We start from the raw sequence: 16,745 nt of genomic DNA on the forward strand, positions 1-16,745 counted from the left end.
TAATTACTAAAAAATTATATTTGATCTACCTGGAATGAAATGTTATATTCAGGTTTCTGCCCTGACTTAGAGCCGTGAAGACAGATGGACAGAAGCGCTTCCAGCAGGCGTATACATTGTAAAGGCCATTCTTCTTCCAGCCTGTCTGCTGGAACATTGGTCTTCACCTCCTTATGACCAGGACTTACTGAATTATTAAGATTTAGCTGTTGTGTTTCGTGTGTCCCAACCGCTGCATCCTCCAGAGCAGTCTGTATTGGTGTTATAGCTGAAGAGACTGAGTGTACTGGGCTTGTTTTGCCATTGCTGTCACTCTTTTTCTGAGATTTGTTTTTCAAGGTAAGATTCTGAAGGATCATCGTCATGAGGCGACAGCACACATTCAGGCCACCAAACCTTAGCAGCTGTCTCTGGAACACTGGGCACTCCAGATATACCCGATGGCATACAGACCACACATCTGCTGCTCGCCTTACCTGCTCCTTAGATGGCAATGCCACTCTATCTGGTAGGAGGAAAGGTAACTGCTCGCCCTGGGGTCCACTGGCAGCATTGTCATATCCTGATTCATTAGCAGAGTCGCTTTCACACTCATGCTCCTTGCTCACACATAAGAAAGCCACACACAAAAAAAGGTTAACAATGTTCAAATATGATCCTTCATGGTTCCATCTGATTCCTGCACTCGTACTGCTTCTGCCCCTCCAATTTAGATATGTCTCTTTGAGATCCTCATGATATTTACTAAAATGTTGTGGACCACCTCCTGCCACTTGAGACTCTTGGTCTTCTGCTTTAACCAGCCTATGTAGGGCAGCTTCTGTCTGAGGATCAGAGCCAATTAAAATCAGTGTCTCAAACACCTTAAGAGCCCAAGGTCTAGTGGAATCCAGGTAGATCATCTCCATCATCTGGTTTAGTCCAGCACTGCTCAGGAACATGTCACGCACCACTGTGCTGCGGGCAGAAGGGATTCAATGAGAATCAAATAAAACAATTGTAATAAATTATGACCATGCAGCACAGTATAAATCAGTTTTATTCAGATATCAGATATAGATATTATTTAGATATTATTTGCATTACAACTCTTAGTTTTGCTAAAATGTCAGCTCATGTTATATTTAATAGTTTCAATCTCGATCAGAAAACACAGAAAGGTGTAACAAAAATAGAAAGGAAAGGAAAGCTTACCTTGACTTAAGTAAGCAGGGCAGCACCTGAAGATAAACAAGCAGCACTTCCACGGGGAGTTGGGTGTGATGGCTACAGACCTGACTACATGTCTTGGACACACCTAGTTTATGAGCATGGCCTGCTAGCTCAACACCTCTCTGGAGCATAGGATTAAAAATGTAAGTGTACAGCTTCCACTGAATCACTGCATTTCCCCTTAAGGTCAGCTGGCATACGTGATTGGCAATCTGCTTACTCAGCTGCCAATCTTCACCAAAGACTACTTCTTGGTAGGCTTTTAAAGCATCCCATTTCCAAAGCAGGTCTTCAAACCCTCTACTTGGTAAAACATCCTGTGATTGGTAGGAAGAAAAGAGAGAAGTGGAGGAGGTTAACTCTTTTCCCAGCTCACGTTCCTTCAAGATCTTTTCAATATCAAGTTTCTGGCTGCTGTCCAAGATACAGATATCACAAGAGGTAAGTCTGGCCTTCAGCGAGGGCTCCTCCCCTCCCAGCTGCTCCAGCACAAGCCTACTAAGTACATTGAGAATATAGAACTGATAGGTGCACAGACTTGGTGCTTGAAATACATGAAGCAAAGGAGCCACCACTGAACGTGGATCAATACAGCAACAAATGCCAACAGCTTGCACGCCAGCCAGTATCTGCAGCACGGCAGGTCCAGAGGGTGAGAGGCGCTGAAGTAGTCGCAAACACTGATGAGCGCAAACAGCCAGAATACAAACATGTTCAGGGTAGCACACTTGCCAGCCATTATCCTCAGTCCGATCCCCAATTTGGTGTTGAGTTTCCTGCTTGAAGGCAGTGGCAGGCAGTCCTGAGGTGTCATGGTGATGGTGCAGCAACTGGGAATATTCACAGCGTCTGTGACGACGTCGTGCACATGATGTCTGATGTATTTGTTCTGATCTGGCTCGCTTTACCACACTGATTATCTTAAGGACACCAGAAATAATACCATTCAATCTTTCCGAGACGTCACCACTCATCTCAGAATCGCATGTATTAGCAAGGGCTTCGAGATGAAGGCAAGTTTCCTCAAAAAGCTCAAGGCCGTGGTGCTGCACAAACTCATGAATTAATTCAAGAGCCTGACTGAAAAAGAAAGGATTTGGGGCAGAGGTTTCTAAGTAGCCGAGCAAAAACTGAAGGACACCTTCAAGGAGCTCTGGCAACAGCAAAGCTTGGTGACGGAGACTCGAAATAAAAACGTTTTCTTGCACCTCTTGTAGAGTCTTTTTGGTTCGAGGAGCAAATGGGTTGGCTTGCCTATCAAGGCAGGTGCGAATCTTCAGGATGGCCCTAAGAGCATCACTCAGGCTTTGCTGCAGATTATTTGGTAGCACCTCACTCTGGCCAATATCTAATGACATTAAATGCAGGATGGTGCGTAGCAGCATTCGCTGAACAAGAGCAACTGGCTCCTCTGCCCAGCCTGCGGCTAGTTCATCTACCCCTTCACGATCACTTTCTGCTCCCGGGCCACAACAGTCACAGAACTCCGTGAGAATTTCAGTGAGTTTGGGAACAACACTAACAGTTAAGCCTGGATTGTGATTGATAGTCATGTCAAATTTGCAGATTTTTTCCAGTAAGGACAATAACACTTGACAGAGGTCAAATGGTGAATTTGCAATATTATTTAAAATAGAAAAGGCTGTAGGGTCAGTTAGGAGTTCAGTGTCGGGTGGCAATGATTCAAAGTGCCTCATTGACGGCCTTGGCCTTTCAAAACTGCTCATGCCATCCACACAAGGATACTGCAATGGCTGCTGCAAAAGAATAACTAACTGGCGATGCTGATGACCAGCCCGACTCGACGAGCCTGGAGACCTACAGTGTTTGGACCATGTGTTGGCTGCTTTTTCATCTGAGTTTGAATCGGAATCAGATGTGGAGATCTGGGATTTGTGCGCATCACTCGATGAATATCTCTGAGCAGTCCTTCGTATATGCCGTGACTTCCAATTGTGAGAGAAGTGCTTTCCAGAATTCTGTGCATTCTGTTTTCCCACGTTCAGAGTGGAAGCCTTTTTCTCTCGGCAAAGACGCACTTCCAGGAGTGAAGGCAGGATGAAATCTACGAAGATTAAAATACAAACAAAACAAAATATTAGTGACATTTTGATCCTCATTCTACTTTTCTTGCAAACAACACTGGATTATAAATGCTATCGGTAATATACAACCAAAAACCTAAAATTAGGTGAATGATTAATGACCAACTGGAATAATCGTATTTAATCTGGTTGTTAGAATGTATTCTACACGCATGTTTCTGGGGGAAAAGGCTACACAAATATGGGAACTAATAAGCAAACAATGTAAGAGGCACATGTTAGAACAGATTAGCATGCAAGTACTAAATACCTTATATAAACAGAAACAGTGCAAGTGAATTCCTTACATCGGATTTGCACAAAAGCTGCTAAACAAGTCATCCCAATGACAGTTCCTTCAAATACATTTCATATATTTGCATAAAGCAAATGATCGTTCATAAATTAAATCCAAGCCATAGACAACAAAATTAATATTATCTTCAATATATTTGAATGACCAAGAGCTAATTAAAAAATGGGTCAACACTAACCAGGGAGCTGTTCTTGAACAGGAATCTTCCACACTAATGGTAGCAGTGATAGCAAGAGTGTGAGCAGCTCTTCCCGACACGTCAGTTCCTAAAACGAAAAACAAGAAAAAATCAAATCAACCAAACCTCCAGGTCAAAAAAATATTTCTTTATATCCACTTTGTATGTCTGGGGCAGGAACACCAGCTTCTAATTTAAACAAATATAAATTAATATTCAATATAAATAAAAAAAAATAAAAAATATATTTCTTATTAAAAAAACAAAAAAAAAACAAAGAAGACTTACAAATACATTCACTTTCTGAGTCTAGAGCAATTGGCACACATCATACGCAGAATAACAACAAAATAACACACAAGTGCACAGTAACTACTTGACTACATTGAGACGTGTGTTTAGACATGATACGGTGAAAGACAGTGCCTAAATACTAGCTCCACCCTGGTCATTCTGTGAAAGCATTCTTCACAAGGAGGAGAGAAAGTGTTCCAGCATGTGTGAATTAAAAGTAAATATGGGTGGGGGGTAAACCATTACAAACTATATTCACTACAATACACAATTTTAACCAAACATAGTGGTGCCTTAATGTGTGGCCTAAATTACACACTAGAGATACAGAAACACAAAAGGAAGGTATCTACAGTATAGCAGCTTTTTCTTTTTCTCAGCTCAAAAGGAAAATCGTTACTTTCTTACTTTCTAAACATGGTGTGACATACGCCACACCAACAGCTTATTTGCAATGAGTATACACATTTCTTATTGTGTTCACAGAGTCTGAAAGTTTAAATACATGTGAGCAACCCAGAGATGTATTAAGTAATATACGCCTTAGTCAGCAATAGAGGAGACTGTGGATTCAGGAGCCACATTGGGCAGCATCGTGGACCGATTGTGAGAGTGACAGAAATAAATAGATAGACAGACAGACAGACAGACAGACAGACAGAGAGTTAGATAGAAAAGTACACGTAAATGGTTATAAGGCTATGGCAGAGAGAATTGTGCAGACATACATAAATATATGTATAGATATAGATATACATACATACACATGGATGTGAGATATTAAGCAGGATGTGCAGTAAGGTATATAGAGATACACATAAAAAAAATACAGATACATATAAATATAGATACACATAAATAGATATATTTATACATACATAAAATACAATTAAAATTGGGAATAAAAAGGAAACAACCCCCATATAAATGATATAAATGTCACATTGTTCATGAACTATGGCCAGAAGATACAATCTAATGTGAGCTGGTCCTCAAAATTCTAGTCTTTTAAGTGGTGTTTTATCCCGGTCAATGAGAGAACCCATAAAACATACCCCTTACTCTACCTGGTGATCTGTTCTGCTGTTCAAACTACTGGTGGCAAAAAAGCAGCTTTCAGTTCTCAGACACAAACCTATAATATTATATTCTTCTTCTTCTGGGATCTAAAGGTGTTTTTTTGTTTGTTTGTTTTTTACATTTTGCTATAGGTTCAGTTTGACCTTAAATTGTATTTAAGTGTTTAAAATGATTTGATACAATACTGAAGTGAGAATAATAATAAAAAGACCCAGAACAATTAGAAAAGTAATATAAATAAGCTAAACTTTTTTCAACATCTTAAATGCATACCAAAAGGTGAAAACCAAGTAAATTATTTGCAAATAAAACAGAACAGGCACAGGTATTTTTTTCAGTGTTGCCAAACCTGGTAGATCAAATTACTGACAGAGCAACAACACCTTGACTCACTTATTACTGTTAACAGAGCAAATCTCATGTGTGAACTGAATTTAAAGCACTGCGCATACAACACCAGAGACACAAACCATAATGGACCTGAACCACAACAACAAATACATCACACTTATATAGATATACACATGTACAGTACAGACCAAAAGTTTGGACACACCTTCTCATTCAAAGAGTTTTCTTTATTTTCATGACTATGAAAATTGTAGATTCACACTGAAGGCATCAAAACTATGAATTTACACATGTGGAATTATATACATAACAAAAAAGTGTGAAACAACTGAAAATATGTCATATTCTAGGTTCTTCAAAGTAACCACCTTTTGCTTTGATTACTGCTTTGCACACTCTTGGCATTCTCTTGATGAGCTTCAAGAGGTAGTCACCTGAAATGGTCTTCCAACAGTCTTGAAGGAGTTCCCAGAGATGCTTAGCACTTGTTAGCCCTTTTGCCTTCACTCTGCGGTCCAGCTCACCCCAAACCATCTCGATTGGGTTCAGGTTCGGTGACTGTGGAGGCCAGGTCATCTGGCGCAGCACCCCATCACTCTCCTTCTTGGTCAAATAGCCCTTACACAGCCTGGAGGTGTGTTTGGGGTCGTGTCCTGTTGAAAAATAAATGATGGTCCAACTAAACGCAAACCGGATGGAATAGCATGCCGCTGCAAGATGCTGTGGTAGCCATGCTGGTTCAGTATGCCTTCAATTTTGAATATATCCCCAACAGTGTCACCAGCAAAGCACCCCCACACCATCACACCTCCTCCTCCATGCTTCACGGTGGGAACCAGGCATGTAGAGTCCATCCGTTCACCTTTTCTGCGTCGCACAAAGACACGGTGGTTGGAACCAAAGATCTCAAATTTGGACTCATCAGACCAAAGCACAGATTTCCACTGGTCTAATGTCCATTCCTTGTGTTCTTTAGCCCAAACAAGTCTCTTCTGCTTGTTGCCTTTCTTTAGCAGTGGTTTCTAGCAGATATTCTACCATGAAGGCCTGATTCACACAGTCTCCTCTTAACAGTTGTTGTAGAGATGTGTCTGCTGCTAGAACTCTGTGTGCCATTGACCTGGTCTCTAATCTGAGCTGCTGTTAACCTGCGATTTCTGAGGCTGGTGACTCGGATGAACTTATCCTCCGCAGCAGAGGTGACTCTTGGTCTTCCTTTCCTGGGGCGGTCCGCATGTGAGCCAGTTTCTTTGTAGCGCTTGATGGTTTTGTGACTGCACTTGGGGACACTTTCAAAGTTTTCCCAATTTTTCGGACTGACTGACCTTCATTTCTTAAAGTAATGATGGCCACTCGTTTTTCTGTACTTAGCTGCTTTTTTCTTGCCATAATACAAATTCTAACAGTCTATTCAGTAGGACTATCAGCTGTGTATCCACCTGACTTCTGCACAACACAACTGATGGTCCCAACCCCATTTATAAGGCAAGAAATCACACTTATTAAACCTGACAGGGCACACCTGTGAAGTGAAAACCATTTCAGGTGACTACCTCTTGAAGCTCATCAAGAGAATGCCAAGAGTGTGCAAAGCAGTAATCAAAGCAAAAGGTGGCTACTTTGAAGAGCCTAGAATATGACATATTTTCAGTTGTTTCACACTTTTTTGTTATGTATATAATTCCACATGTGTTAATGCATAGTTTTGATGCCATCAGTGTGAATCTACAATTTTCATAGTCATGAAAATAAAGAAAACTCTTTGAATGAGAAGGTGTGTCCAAACTTTTGGTCTGTACTGTATATGTATAATCCTGCCAGAAACACACTGACAATGCAGATTATTGGTGCTCCTCTGCCCTCACTTAAGCAACTGTACTTCCAGAATGAGGAAACAGCTACAGACCACTGAGAACCAGAACATTCAGACACAAAAGCAGCTTTTCCCATAGGCAATCTCACTAATTACCCTAACTATATCTCTGTGCATGTTTTCTCAAAGCGAATAGATTTTAATGTGCAATAGGAAATTATTCCTATATATTATTTTGCCTGCATATACCCATAATTTCTGCACTGAACTCCTAGAGACTTCTACTGCAACACAATTTTTTCGTACTATCACATCCTTTCTTTTTCCCAGATCCAACATACTAAAGAACCTCTTGGTTCTTAGACTGGTGTCCCAGTTGACCTAGATTTTCACATTTCACAAAGAAACAATAACAAATATAAATTCAGTATAACATTTGTGCAGTAATTTTTATATCTCAATCACAAACATTCCACATATACACAGCGAGTGCTACATGTGGCACCATCTTTCCAAGTCTTTAGAGATTTCTTTAGGTGTCCAGCTTCTGGCTCAAGTGATTGAGTACCTGTATAGCACTTGCCATCTGGTTCTCAATATGGGTGGTAAGACACCAGATGATTGCTGATGGTACTGAATTTGGTTAGAATTCATAGTGGTCAAACTCTGATACCTTTATCACATTCTAACACCTCCAGAATCTTTCTCTATCATAGTCAAGTCAAGTGGATTTTATTATCATATCAATCATATACAAAATTCAGTATATGATTCTGAACCAAGGTTTATATTGTAAACAAACTTAACAAAAAAAAAACATCAATGAAAAAAAATTTGAATTGAAATTAAAAGAAAAAGAAAAGCACGAGTAAGTTTCAATGGTTGAACAAAGTGGATCCACAAATGTTGCAAAATTATAAATGACCAGTTGATGGCAGAGAACTTCTTGTGTAGCCGTGAATTTAAAGTAGTGGAATACTAATTAATGACCAAATTAATAGGTAGAAACGTTTTCGATTCAGGTTCGAATGTAAGTAAGTACACATATTTAAGCATGTGTTATAGCTTGAACTTTGGCTGGGTCAATTTTTAATCCACGTGTCTTATGTAAGAGACTTCTCTTTGTCACATTTTGAGTTGGTCAGCATTAAAATTCCTTTCTCTCCATAACACTCTGGCTACACTATGTCTAGAGTGTTCCTTTGTCATGTAGCAAGCTCATCATCGGCTATGTGAATGTGAGCTTCCACCTGAAAGACAGCAGGGGATAGACTTATACCTAACATGATCTAAGACCATCTGTTTCTTCTAAACAGAAAAGAGACTATGATGAGGTTGCTGGACTCTTCCTCCAGCTTCACATTCCTAACCCCACTTTCAACATCACACACTGTTGCTACGCTTTAAAACTTTCTTCAAAGATCTTGGATCAATGCGAACTCTAGTGTCCGTGTTTGGTATTCTGTACCCATACTATTCTACTGATCCGGATTTCTCTCCTTCTTCCTTTAAAAAGATTTCAGGGTGGCCACCAAAACACTTTGTGGGTGTCGCACAGGTTTTACTGAGTCGTCAGTGTCAATTCTTTATTCTCCTTCCTAGCGGACATCATTACTGAATAAATCAGGATATTATGCCTTTATTTGTTGTGTTCACTGGCTGGGTGTTTTATAGAGGTGACTGTGTGATCTGTTGGCAAAATGTTCTTCTAATTCAGTTTGATTCAGTTCATGGCTTCACTTGCTCTCTTACCCAGTATTGAGGCTACATTACAGTGGTTTTCCAACATTTTGAAATCTTGCCTGTACAGATTCTTGATATCCATGATTTCTTATGTTTTATCTACTGGTGTTATTGATTTGGTTGTACATTACTAGCAGAGTCATTGTATTCGTCATTTATTCATTATAGTCCTCCAATTTAATGTCAGGATTTAACAGGTAAGTTACATAAAATTACAGCATGCCCCACAATCAGTATGAAATGTAACCAAATTTGTTCCTAAGAACATTTCTGCAAACAACCATGTTTTCTTATCATTCTACATCATCTACAGTGCATTCAGAAAGTATTCACAGCGCTTCACTTTTTCCACATGTAGTTATGTTACAGCCTTAATTGAAAATGGACTAAATTAATTATTTTCCTCAAAATTCAACAAACAATACCCGATAATGATAACGTGAAAGAGGTTTGTATGAAATCTGCAAATTTCGAAAAAAGAAAAGAAAAACGAAAACAAAATAAAAAAAATCACGTGCATGTACATAAGTATTCATAGCCTTTGCCATGACACTCAAAATTAAGTTTAGGTGCATTAAACAAACTATTGACCCTTTGACAACCTACATCTCACATTTTGTTCAACCTGAACCTGAACCTGAACTGCCTGAAATTTGTTCACTAAAGAATGAGAAACAAACCCATGAACCAGCCAGTTCTCAGTCATATGATGCGTCACAATAGAACACATTAAAAGAAAAGGCCTACAAGACTTAGTCAAGGTAAGGAAAATTGTAAAATACTTAAAAGAAAAGCATGTTAAAGATAACAGGCTAAATAAACAAAAAATTAAGAAACTATGCACACTACTAATGCAATACAGCACCTATATTTTCTTCATCTTCTTTTTTTCTTCTTACTGCTCGCCGTTTTCGCCCATCGACCTATTTTTGTCATTGCGCGGCTTTTTTAATCTACCACTGGTGTATCTTTCCTGGCTCTCGCACATCACAGGCGTGGGCTAGTTTACGAAGCTAACAATGAGCGCGGTAGAAGGCAACAAGAAGTTTAGGGTTAACGTGAATGAGACAGAGGGAGTCAGCAACGTAAACATGACTGAAAACAGAGACATTCCTGATCACCTGATCGTCATCATCTTTTCTCTGCTTGTGTTCTAGATGGTGGATGTTCATCATGGATGCATTCATTAGGTAACAAAATTAGAATTTTTTGTATTAATATATTAATATGATGTGTTCCAGTTACCAGCGTGACACTAAAACAGGTAGCAATAATGGCTACTTTTTACTGGCCAAGTACATGTCAGAGCCCAAACTTCTTTACTTTAACTTGAAGTGTATTCAGTACTTCAACTTTCACCCAAATCTTTTAAAACATGAGTATCTGAACTTCTGCTTAAGTGAAGGATGTGTGTACTTTTGCCACCTTTACCTTTGTGTTTCATGACACATTTACACGTGAAAAGCCAACCTTTCCTAAAATGTCGTGGTATCCTAACAAGAAAAGACATTTTAAGCCAAATGCACATAAATAATCTTGGAGGGTATATAAATACAGGACCTAAGATTAAACACCACTACGTGAAGACATTTAGCAGAATATAAGATGGATTTCAGGCCCACCTCTGGTCCCACCTCTCTGTCTCTCGCTCTGTCTCTCTCTCAAAAATCTACTGTTGCCAGAGCGACAGGAAGTGCTTCACTCTATTACTGTAGTAGGTAGCTGTTCAGGTAATCTATTTACAGTGCCACTCCCCTGTTTGTTTTACCACCCAATTGATGTTTCCAGTTTGCAATGTGACCTTAAAGCAACTGTGAGTAATTTGGAGCTTAACATGGCTCCACTTGTTGCCACAAGGACTGATGTTCCTGAGCCTGCAGCTGATCTGAATAGAGATGAATAATTCATTTTTGTAAAGGGCCTCTTCTAAACTTTCATGAAGCACTTTCATCTGAATTTTTGATCAATATTATGAATATCCACACAATGATGCCAAAGTTTTTTTTTATTATTTGATATAAACATTCAGTAAATGTTCACTTTGCAAACGTGTTTGTGACATAAAAGTACCTTTCAGGCAGCTTAGTCACTGTGCACTATTCTATATGTCTGATGGGGAAATGGTAGCTGGAAGATTCAATGGCCATTATTTGTAGCATGCTTCACACCACCTACATGCATTGCTAGGAATGCTGGTCCAAGAGAAATGTGCCAGGAGGTTCATATGAGCAAAATGAGCTCCAATAGCAACTTCTACTATGCATAGACTTGCTCCAGCTGTTCCAGTGTGAGACAATCCAGAAAAAATATATATTTAAAAAATGAATACCAATATACAACTAACTGTACAATCTTGGTTAAATCAAACAATAAAGAGCTAGCAACATTGTTTCTCACTTGGCTAGCTAGCAAATTTGTTCAATAGTTGCTAATAACCACTATAAAATAGTTCGCTAGCTTACACTGAAGATATTTGGGGTTGAGATCAAAAGACAAAAATTCGATCTTTTATTTCCAGATATTTTCACAGCAAAATGCTACCATCTTAATCATCTTACCATGGCACCTTTGATGGCGGACCACCGAATTTATAATCAAATGTATAGGAACAGAGAGAGAGTAAATCAAATTAAACTCAATACTTTGTTGCATTTCTTTTGCTTGCTTTAACTTAAATAAGAAGACAATTATCATGAAAAGTTCTACTTCTCTAGTTTTCTTCAACAATGTTTAGGAAGCTCAGGGCCATGAGAAAAGCTCCAGGGGAACATTCAATACTGTAATTTCCTCTGCTTCATGAGAGAAGGTTAAACCCAGCAGTACCAGACTATGTGTTTACAAAAGCTGTTGTGGGATTAATTTTAAACGCCGCATATTTAAAATCATCAGAACATTTCATAATCCAAAGTTGTGAGTGTCGAAACCATCTGCAGAACATTAAACAAGTGTCTGTTCCTTAAAGCCTGCACTGACCAGCTGGCACTGGTGTTATTGGGGATATTCTCCTTTCTTGGGAAAAGTCAATAATTCCCACAGGCTTCAAACAGTCCATTGTTTTTTTTCCTGTTACAAAGAAACTCCAGCAGCAGTAGACTTGACCTCAGCTGTAATGTTGAAACGCCCCTTTCAGCTCTACCACTATTGTCAAGTTCGCTGACGACCCTGTTGTAGTGGGCTTGATCTCGGATTATGATGAGAAGATATACCTGACCTACCTACAGTGATAAAAAGCCTGTAGAACTGGTGCTAGGAGAACATTGTAGACAAAGAAGCTAATAATGGACTTCAATACAATGCAGGAGAAGAACTACCACCAACTTAAAATCAATGGGGCCCCAGTAGAGAGAGTGGACAGTTTCCGATAACTAGGTGTTTGCATTATGCAAAATGTGTCATGGTCCAATCACATTAACAGATTCGTGAAAAAGGCCAGCTGGAGTCTTTGCAATCTTACTTACTTAAAAGTGTTTAAACTGCTTTCTAAGGTGCTAGGGAACATCAAAACCTAAGCATCAAACACACTGGTTTGGGAACAGAACAAAGCAGTATAAATGGCCAAGCCAAGCCCAAGCCAGTATGATAGTGGAGGCACTAAGCCATCCCAGCAATGATTTCATTTCTCTGTTCAGGGGAGTGTTTTCTTTCTCTGAAGGCCAACATAGAGAGAATGAGGAAGAGGTTCTTCCTTAAGGCCATTTGGACACGCTGAACCAGTAATACATTTTGCTCATACTGCACAAACAACTGCACACATCTGCACACAAATCCAAGTACACTGCTCACATTTCATATACTATTGTTATGTGTTATATTTTATGTATATTTCTCCTTCCATACAACAAATTCATGCATGTAAAGTATAAATAAAAACATAATGCAACGATTTGCAAATCTCATAAACCCATATTTTATTCACAGCATAGAAACCGTCAAATGTATAAGCAGAGGAAATATAATTTAAAGGAAAAAAATAGGGTCATTTTTATTTTGATGGCTGCGAGAAATCTAAAAAAAATTATGATGGGGCAAAAAAAAAAAGGACAATTTTTAATTCGAGAGCTGGAGGTACATTTTTCAACTAATTAGGTTAACAGCTCAGTAACATGACTGTGTGAAAAAAGAGGACAGAGTTTCACCAATCTGTGAAAAAGTTCAATATGACTATGAACCATTTTGAAAACAAAAATTTGCAAATACACATCACTAAATGATTCAGAGAATATGGAGAAATCTCTATTTGTAATCAATATTGGGTGCTTGTGATCTTCAGGTCTACAGACAGCACTGCTTAAAAAACAGGCATGATTCTGTAATCTATGAACACAGACACTGCCATCCATCTGTTGTCAAGTTTGCTGAAGTTTGCACGTCTGCTACACTAAAACAGGACTACAGTTTGTGCTTGATCACCATCACTGCACAGCACGTTGTTTGCTACATTGTTTATCTGTAATAAATAGACATTCGGTGCCACTCAGATTAGGATGGGTTCCCTCTTGAGTCTGGTTCCTCTCAAGGTTTCTTCCTTATGCCATCTCAGGAAGATTTTCCTTGCCATCATTATCATTCTTTCTGACCACATGATTTGAATAAAGCTGCTATGATGCAATGGTCCATTGTTAAAAGCGCTATAAAAATTTAAATGAATTGAATTGAATTAAAGCTCTTTTAAGCAAAGAAAAGGCCATATGTGAACATCTTCTCTGGGCCAAACATCATTTAAAATGAATTGAGGCAATGTGCAAATGTAGTCAGATAAATAAAAAGTTGAAATTTTTTTCTGAAAGCCAGGGATCCCTCCTCCTCTGGTTATCAGCAGATAGTTCAAAGCCTGTATCTTTGAGGTATAGAGGTGCATTAGTTGGAATTATTACTTTAGAATGGGCATCATGCACATCTGGAAAGGAACCATCAATGCTAATAGGTATATTAAATTTTTAGAGCAACATACAGCTAGCTTCCACACATAAAACTTCTTAATCAGGGAAGAGCTTATTTGCTTATTTCAACAAGACAATGCTAAACCGCATCCTGCATCTATTACAGCAGAATGGCCTGCCGCAGTCTAGACCTTCCACCATTAAAAAAGAAACATTTGGTGCATCATGAAACAAAAAATATGGGGGAAAAAAGACCCAGGATTGTTAAGCAGCTAGAATCTTGTATTACAACATTCCTCACCCAAAACTCCAGCAAATGGTCTCCTCAGTTCCCAGATGTATGTATGCAGACTGGTGTTAAAAAAAAATGCACAGTGGGAAACATGTCCCAACTTTTTATGACACATGTTGCGGCCAACATATGTCAAATTACCCTATATTTTCCTTAAAATTATACATTAAACATTTCCTGTATTTTCTTTGTTCTTTTTGTGATTAAAATATGGGTTTAAGAGATTTGCGAATCATTGCATTTAGTTTTTATTTTACACTGCTCTTTCTTTTTTTGGAACTGGGGTTGTCTATACTGCCCCTCAACAGGTGCCATTATAAAAAGATAATCAATGTTATTCATGCAAACTCTCATATCTTTTGTGTGTGTGTGTGTGTGTGTGTGTGTGTGTGTGTGTGTGTGTGTGTGTGTGTGCGTGGGTAAGGAAAAAATGGAAGTGGGGCTCATGGGGAAAACGGTTTGAATATGTCTGAAATTCAGCTTTAACTGACCTGATCAAGAACAGCATCCAGGGTGCTTAACAACAGGAAGCCACGGCCTTGGACCAGGTACTCTCCCAGAGCCACTACGTGACTCTCCTCCTCTTCCTCCTCTCTGAGTGCCTCTGTTCGCTGAGCCACAACACTGCACAGCTGGTGAACATCAGTCAGAAATTCCCGGGCCAGGGTGTTACTGGCACCACTCATGTCTGAGCTAGAGCGAGAAAAGCAGATGGAGAAATCACAAGAACGCACTTGATTTAAAGATATTTACTTTAACCGATAACCAAGTAATAATAGAGCATGGGAAATGCTGCATGACCTTATTCTAAACTAAAAAGCTTAAATTCTGTTGGGCATCAGATCCACTGCCACAGATCAGCTGTCATTAAGAAGTAATCAATAAATTATGCTTGAATAGGTAAACTGCACTGTGGTATAAATTGAGTTCTATTTCAGATCTTCAAACCCATGTAGTAACTATGCAAAGATGTAAAACTGAATCATCATCATAGCAGGAATTTCTTTTTCATTTTCTCTCCTTTCTAAACGAGCGTTTTTTTAACTATCTTTGTTGCAGTGTATAATAGTAGTCAGAGGTAGAGGTGGACCTGTACTCCAAAACTGGCAATAAGCAGTAACAAGTCTGCATCGTCACAAATCATGTGACAGATCTCAGATTTGTAGTCATTTCTTTTAACCAACATTCAGAAACCAGGTGGGAAAACTAAGTATATGCTATAATTTGGCAACATGTACAGCCACCTTTATTAATAAATTATTAAACCTTTATTTTGGAGTTTATCCGTCATCATTTTAGAGAAACTCTTTTCTTTATTCTTCTTTATTGTTTCAGTTCAATGATATCTGAGGGCATTCGTTTGCACGCAAAGATCCTGCTCACAGCATCTCAATATGGAGGAAATCGAGCTTTAGCCTTGGTTTTTATTGTTTTATTTTTCAAATGTCAGTTTTATGGTGCGCCATGGGATTAATTCCTGTTGCATCCCATGCCAGCTTGAGGTGCATTTCGGGGGGCCTCACATTTATCTTTTGAACATACTGGCATGAAACGAGTCCTAATAATAATCACCATTTTTAACAGTTTGTGTGTTTGGAGTGATGTGATTTGTTAGATTTATGTCAAACATAGTGTTCTGCATGGCTACTAAACATCTACACCTTGGTCTCTTCAAAGGATATTTTTGTGGAACTTTTGTTGTCTGTTCACATACAATTTTGCTAAACTAGTATATAGTATATAAAGTGTAATTAATTAATTAATTATTTTATTTTATTTATTTTTTTTAGAGAGGAGGGGCTTTGTCTTCTTCCCTTCCATAAAAGTCATAATTGTTCAGGCTTTTTTTAACTGTGCTACCATGAACATAAACAATTCATGTGCTTACAGACACCTGTTATTTATATATATATATATATATATATATATATATATATATATATATATATATATATATATATATTATATGAGCATTAATTTATCCAGTTTTGACCAAACTCCTGGAAAGACTGGACCTGTCTTAAAGGCTCTCAATTTTTTAACAATCTATCTCACAGCAGATTTATGTGGATTAGATTGTTTGGAGATTTCCTCATTAACTCTTTTCAGAAAAAAATGCCAGAGATGACTGCATAGGTCACTGGTATGGAGCTAGATTAAGTCAGAATGCTAACCAATTTGATGCCAAAAATGCTTAGAATGTTGACTGCAGCTGCTGCAGTAGTTCCCTTACAGAGCAGAGCACAGTGCAGTTTACATGAGAAATTGGTCATGTAAATGCTAGTATGTGGACTGGAAATCACATCATGGAACCAGAGACGAGAGTGCCCGAGATCTGAACTCGGTTGCACTAGAACTATGCATGAGTCCCATGAATGTAAATGCTACTTGTACTTAGATAGTATGTGCCTTTTAACTGATAAAGGCATCAATATAACATATGATGTTATATTATCATGTCCTTACGAAAGGAATGTCTGGGAGAAAATTAGCAAAAAAAAA

General features: G+C 38.6%; 1 protein-coding gene across 1 annotated transcript in view; it reads right to left on the reverse strand.

The window, feature by feature from the left end:
• Positions 1 to 16,745, reverse strand: part of lyst (lysosomal trafficking regulator) — a 77,616-nt gene that overhangs the window by 47,375 nt on the left and 13,496 nt on the right. The window contains 4 exon segments of the mRNA XM_046866349.1: positions 30 to 957; positions 1,195 to 3,277; positions 3,791 to 3,878; positions 14,735 to 14,936. Coding sequence (XP_046722305.1) covers positions 30 to 957; positions 1,195 to 3,277; positions 3,791 to 3,878; positions 14,735 to 14,936 — 3,301 coding nt within the window.

Source organism: Silurus meridionalis, chromosome 2, assembly GCF_014805685.1.
Source record: "Silurus meridionalis isolate SWU-2019-XX chromosome 2, ASM1480568v1, whole genome shotgun sequence".
Lineage (NCBI taxonomy): Eukaryota > Metazoa > Chordata > Actinopteri > Siluriformes > Siluridae > Silurus > Silurus meridionalis.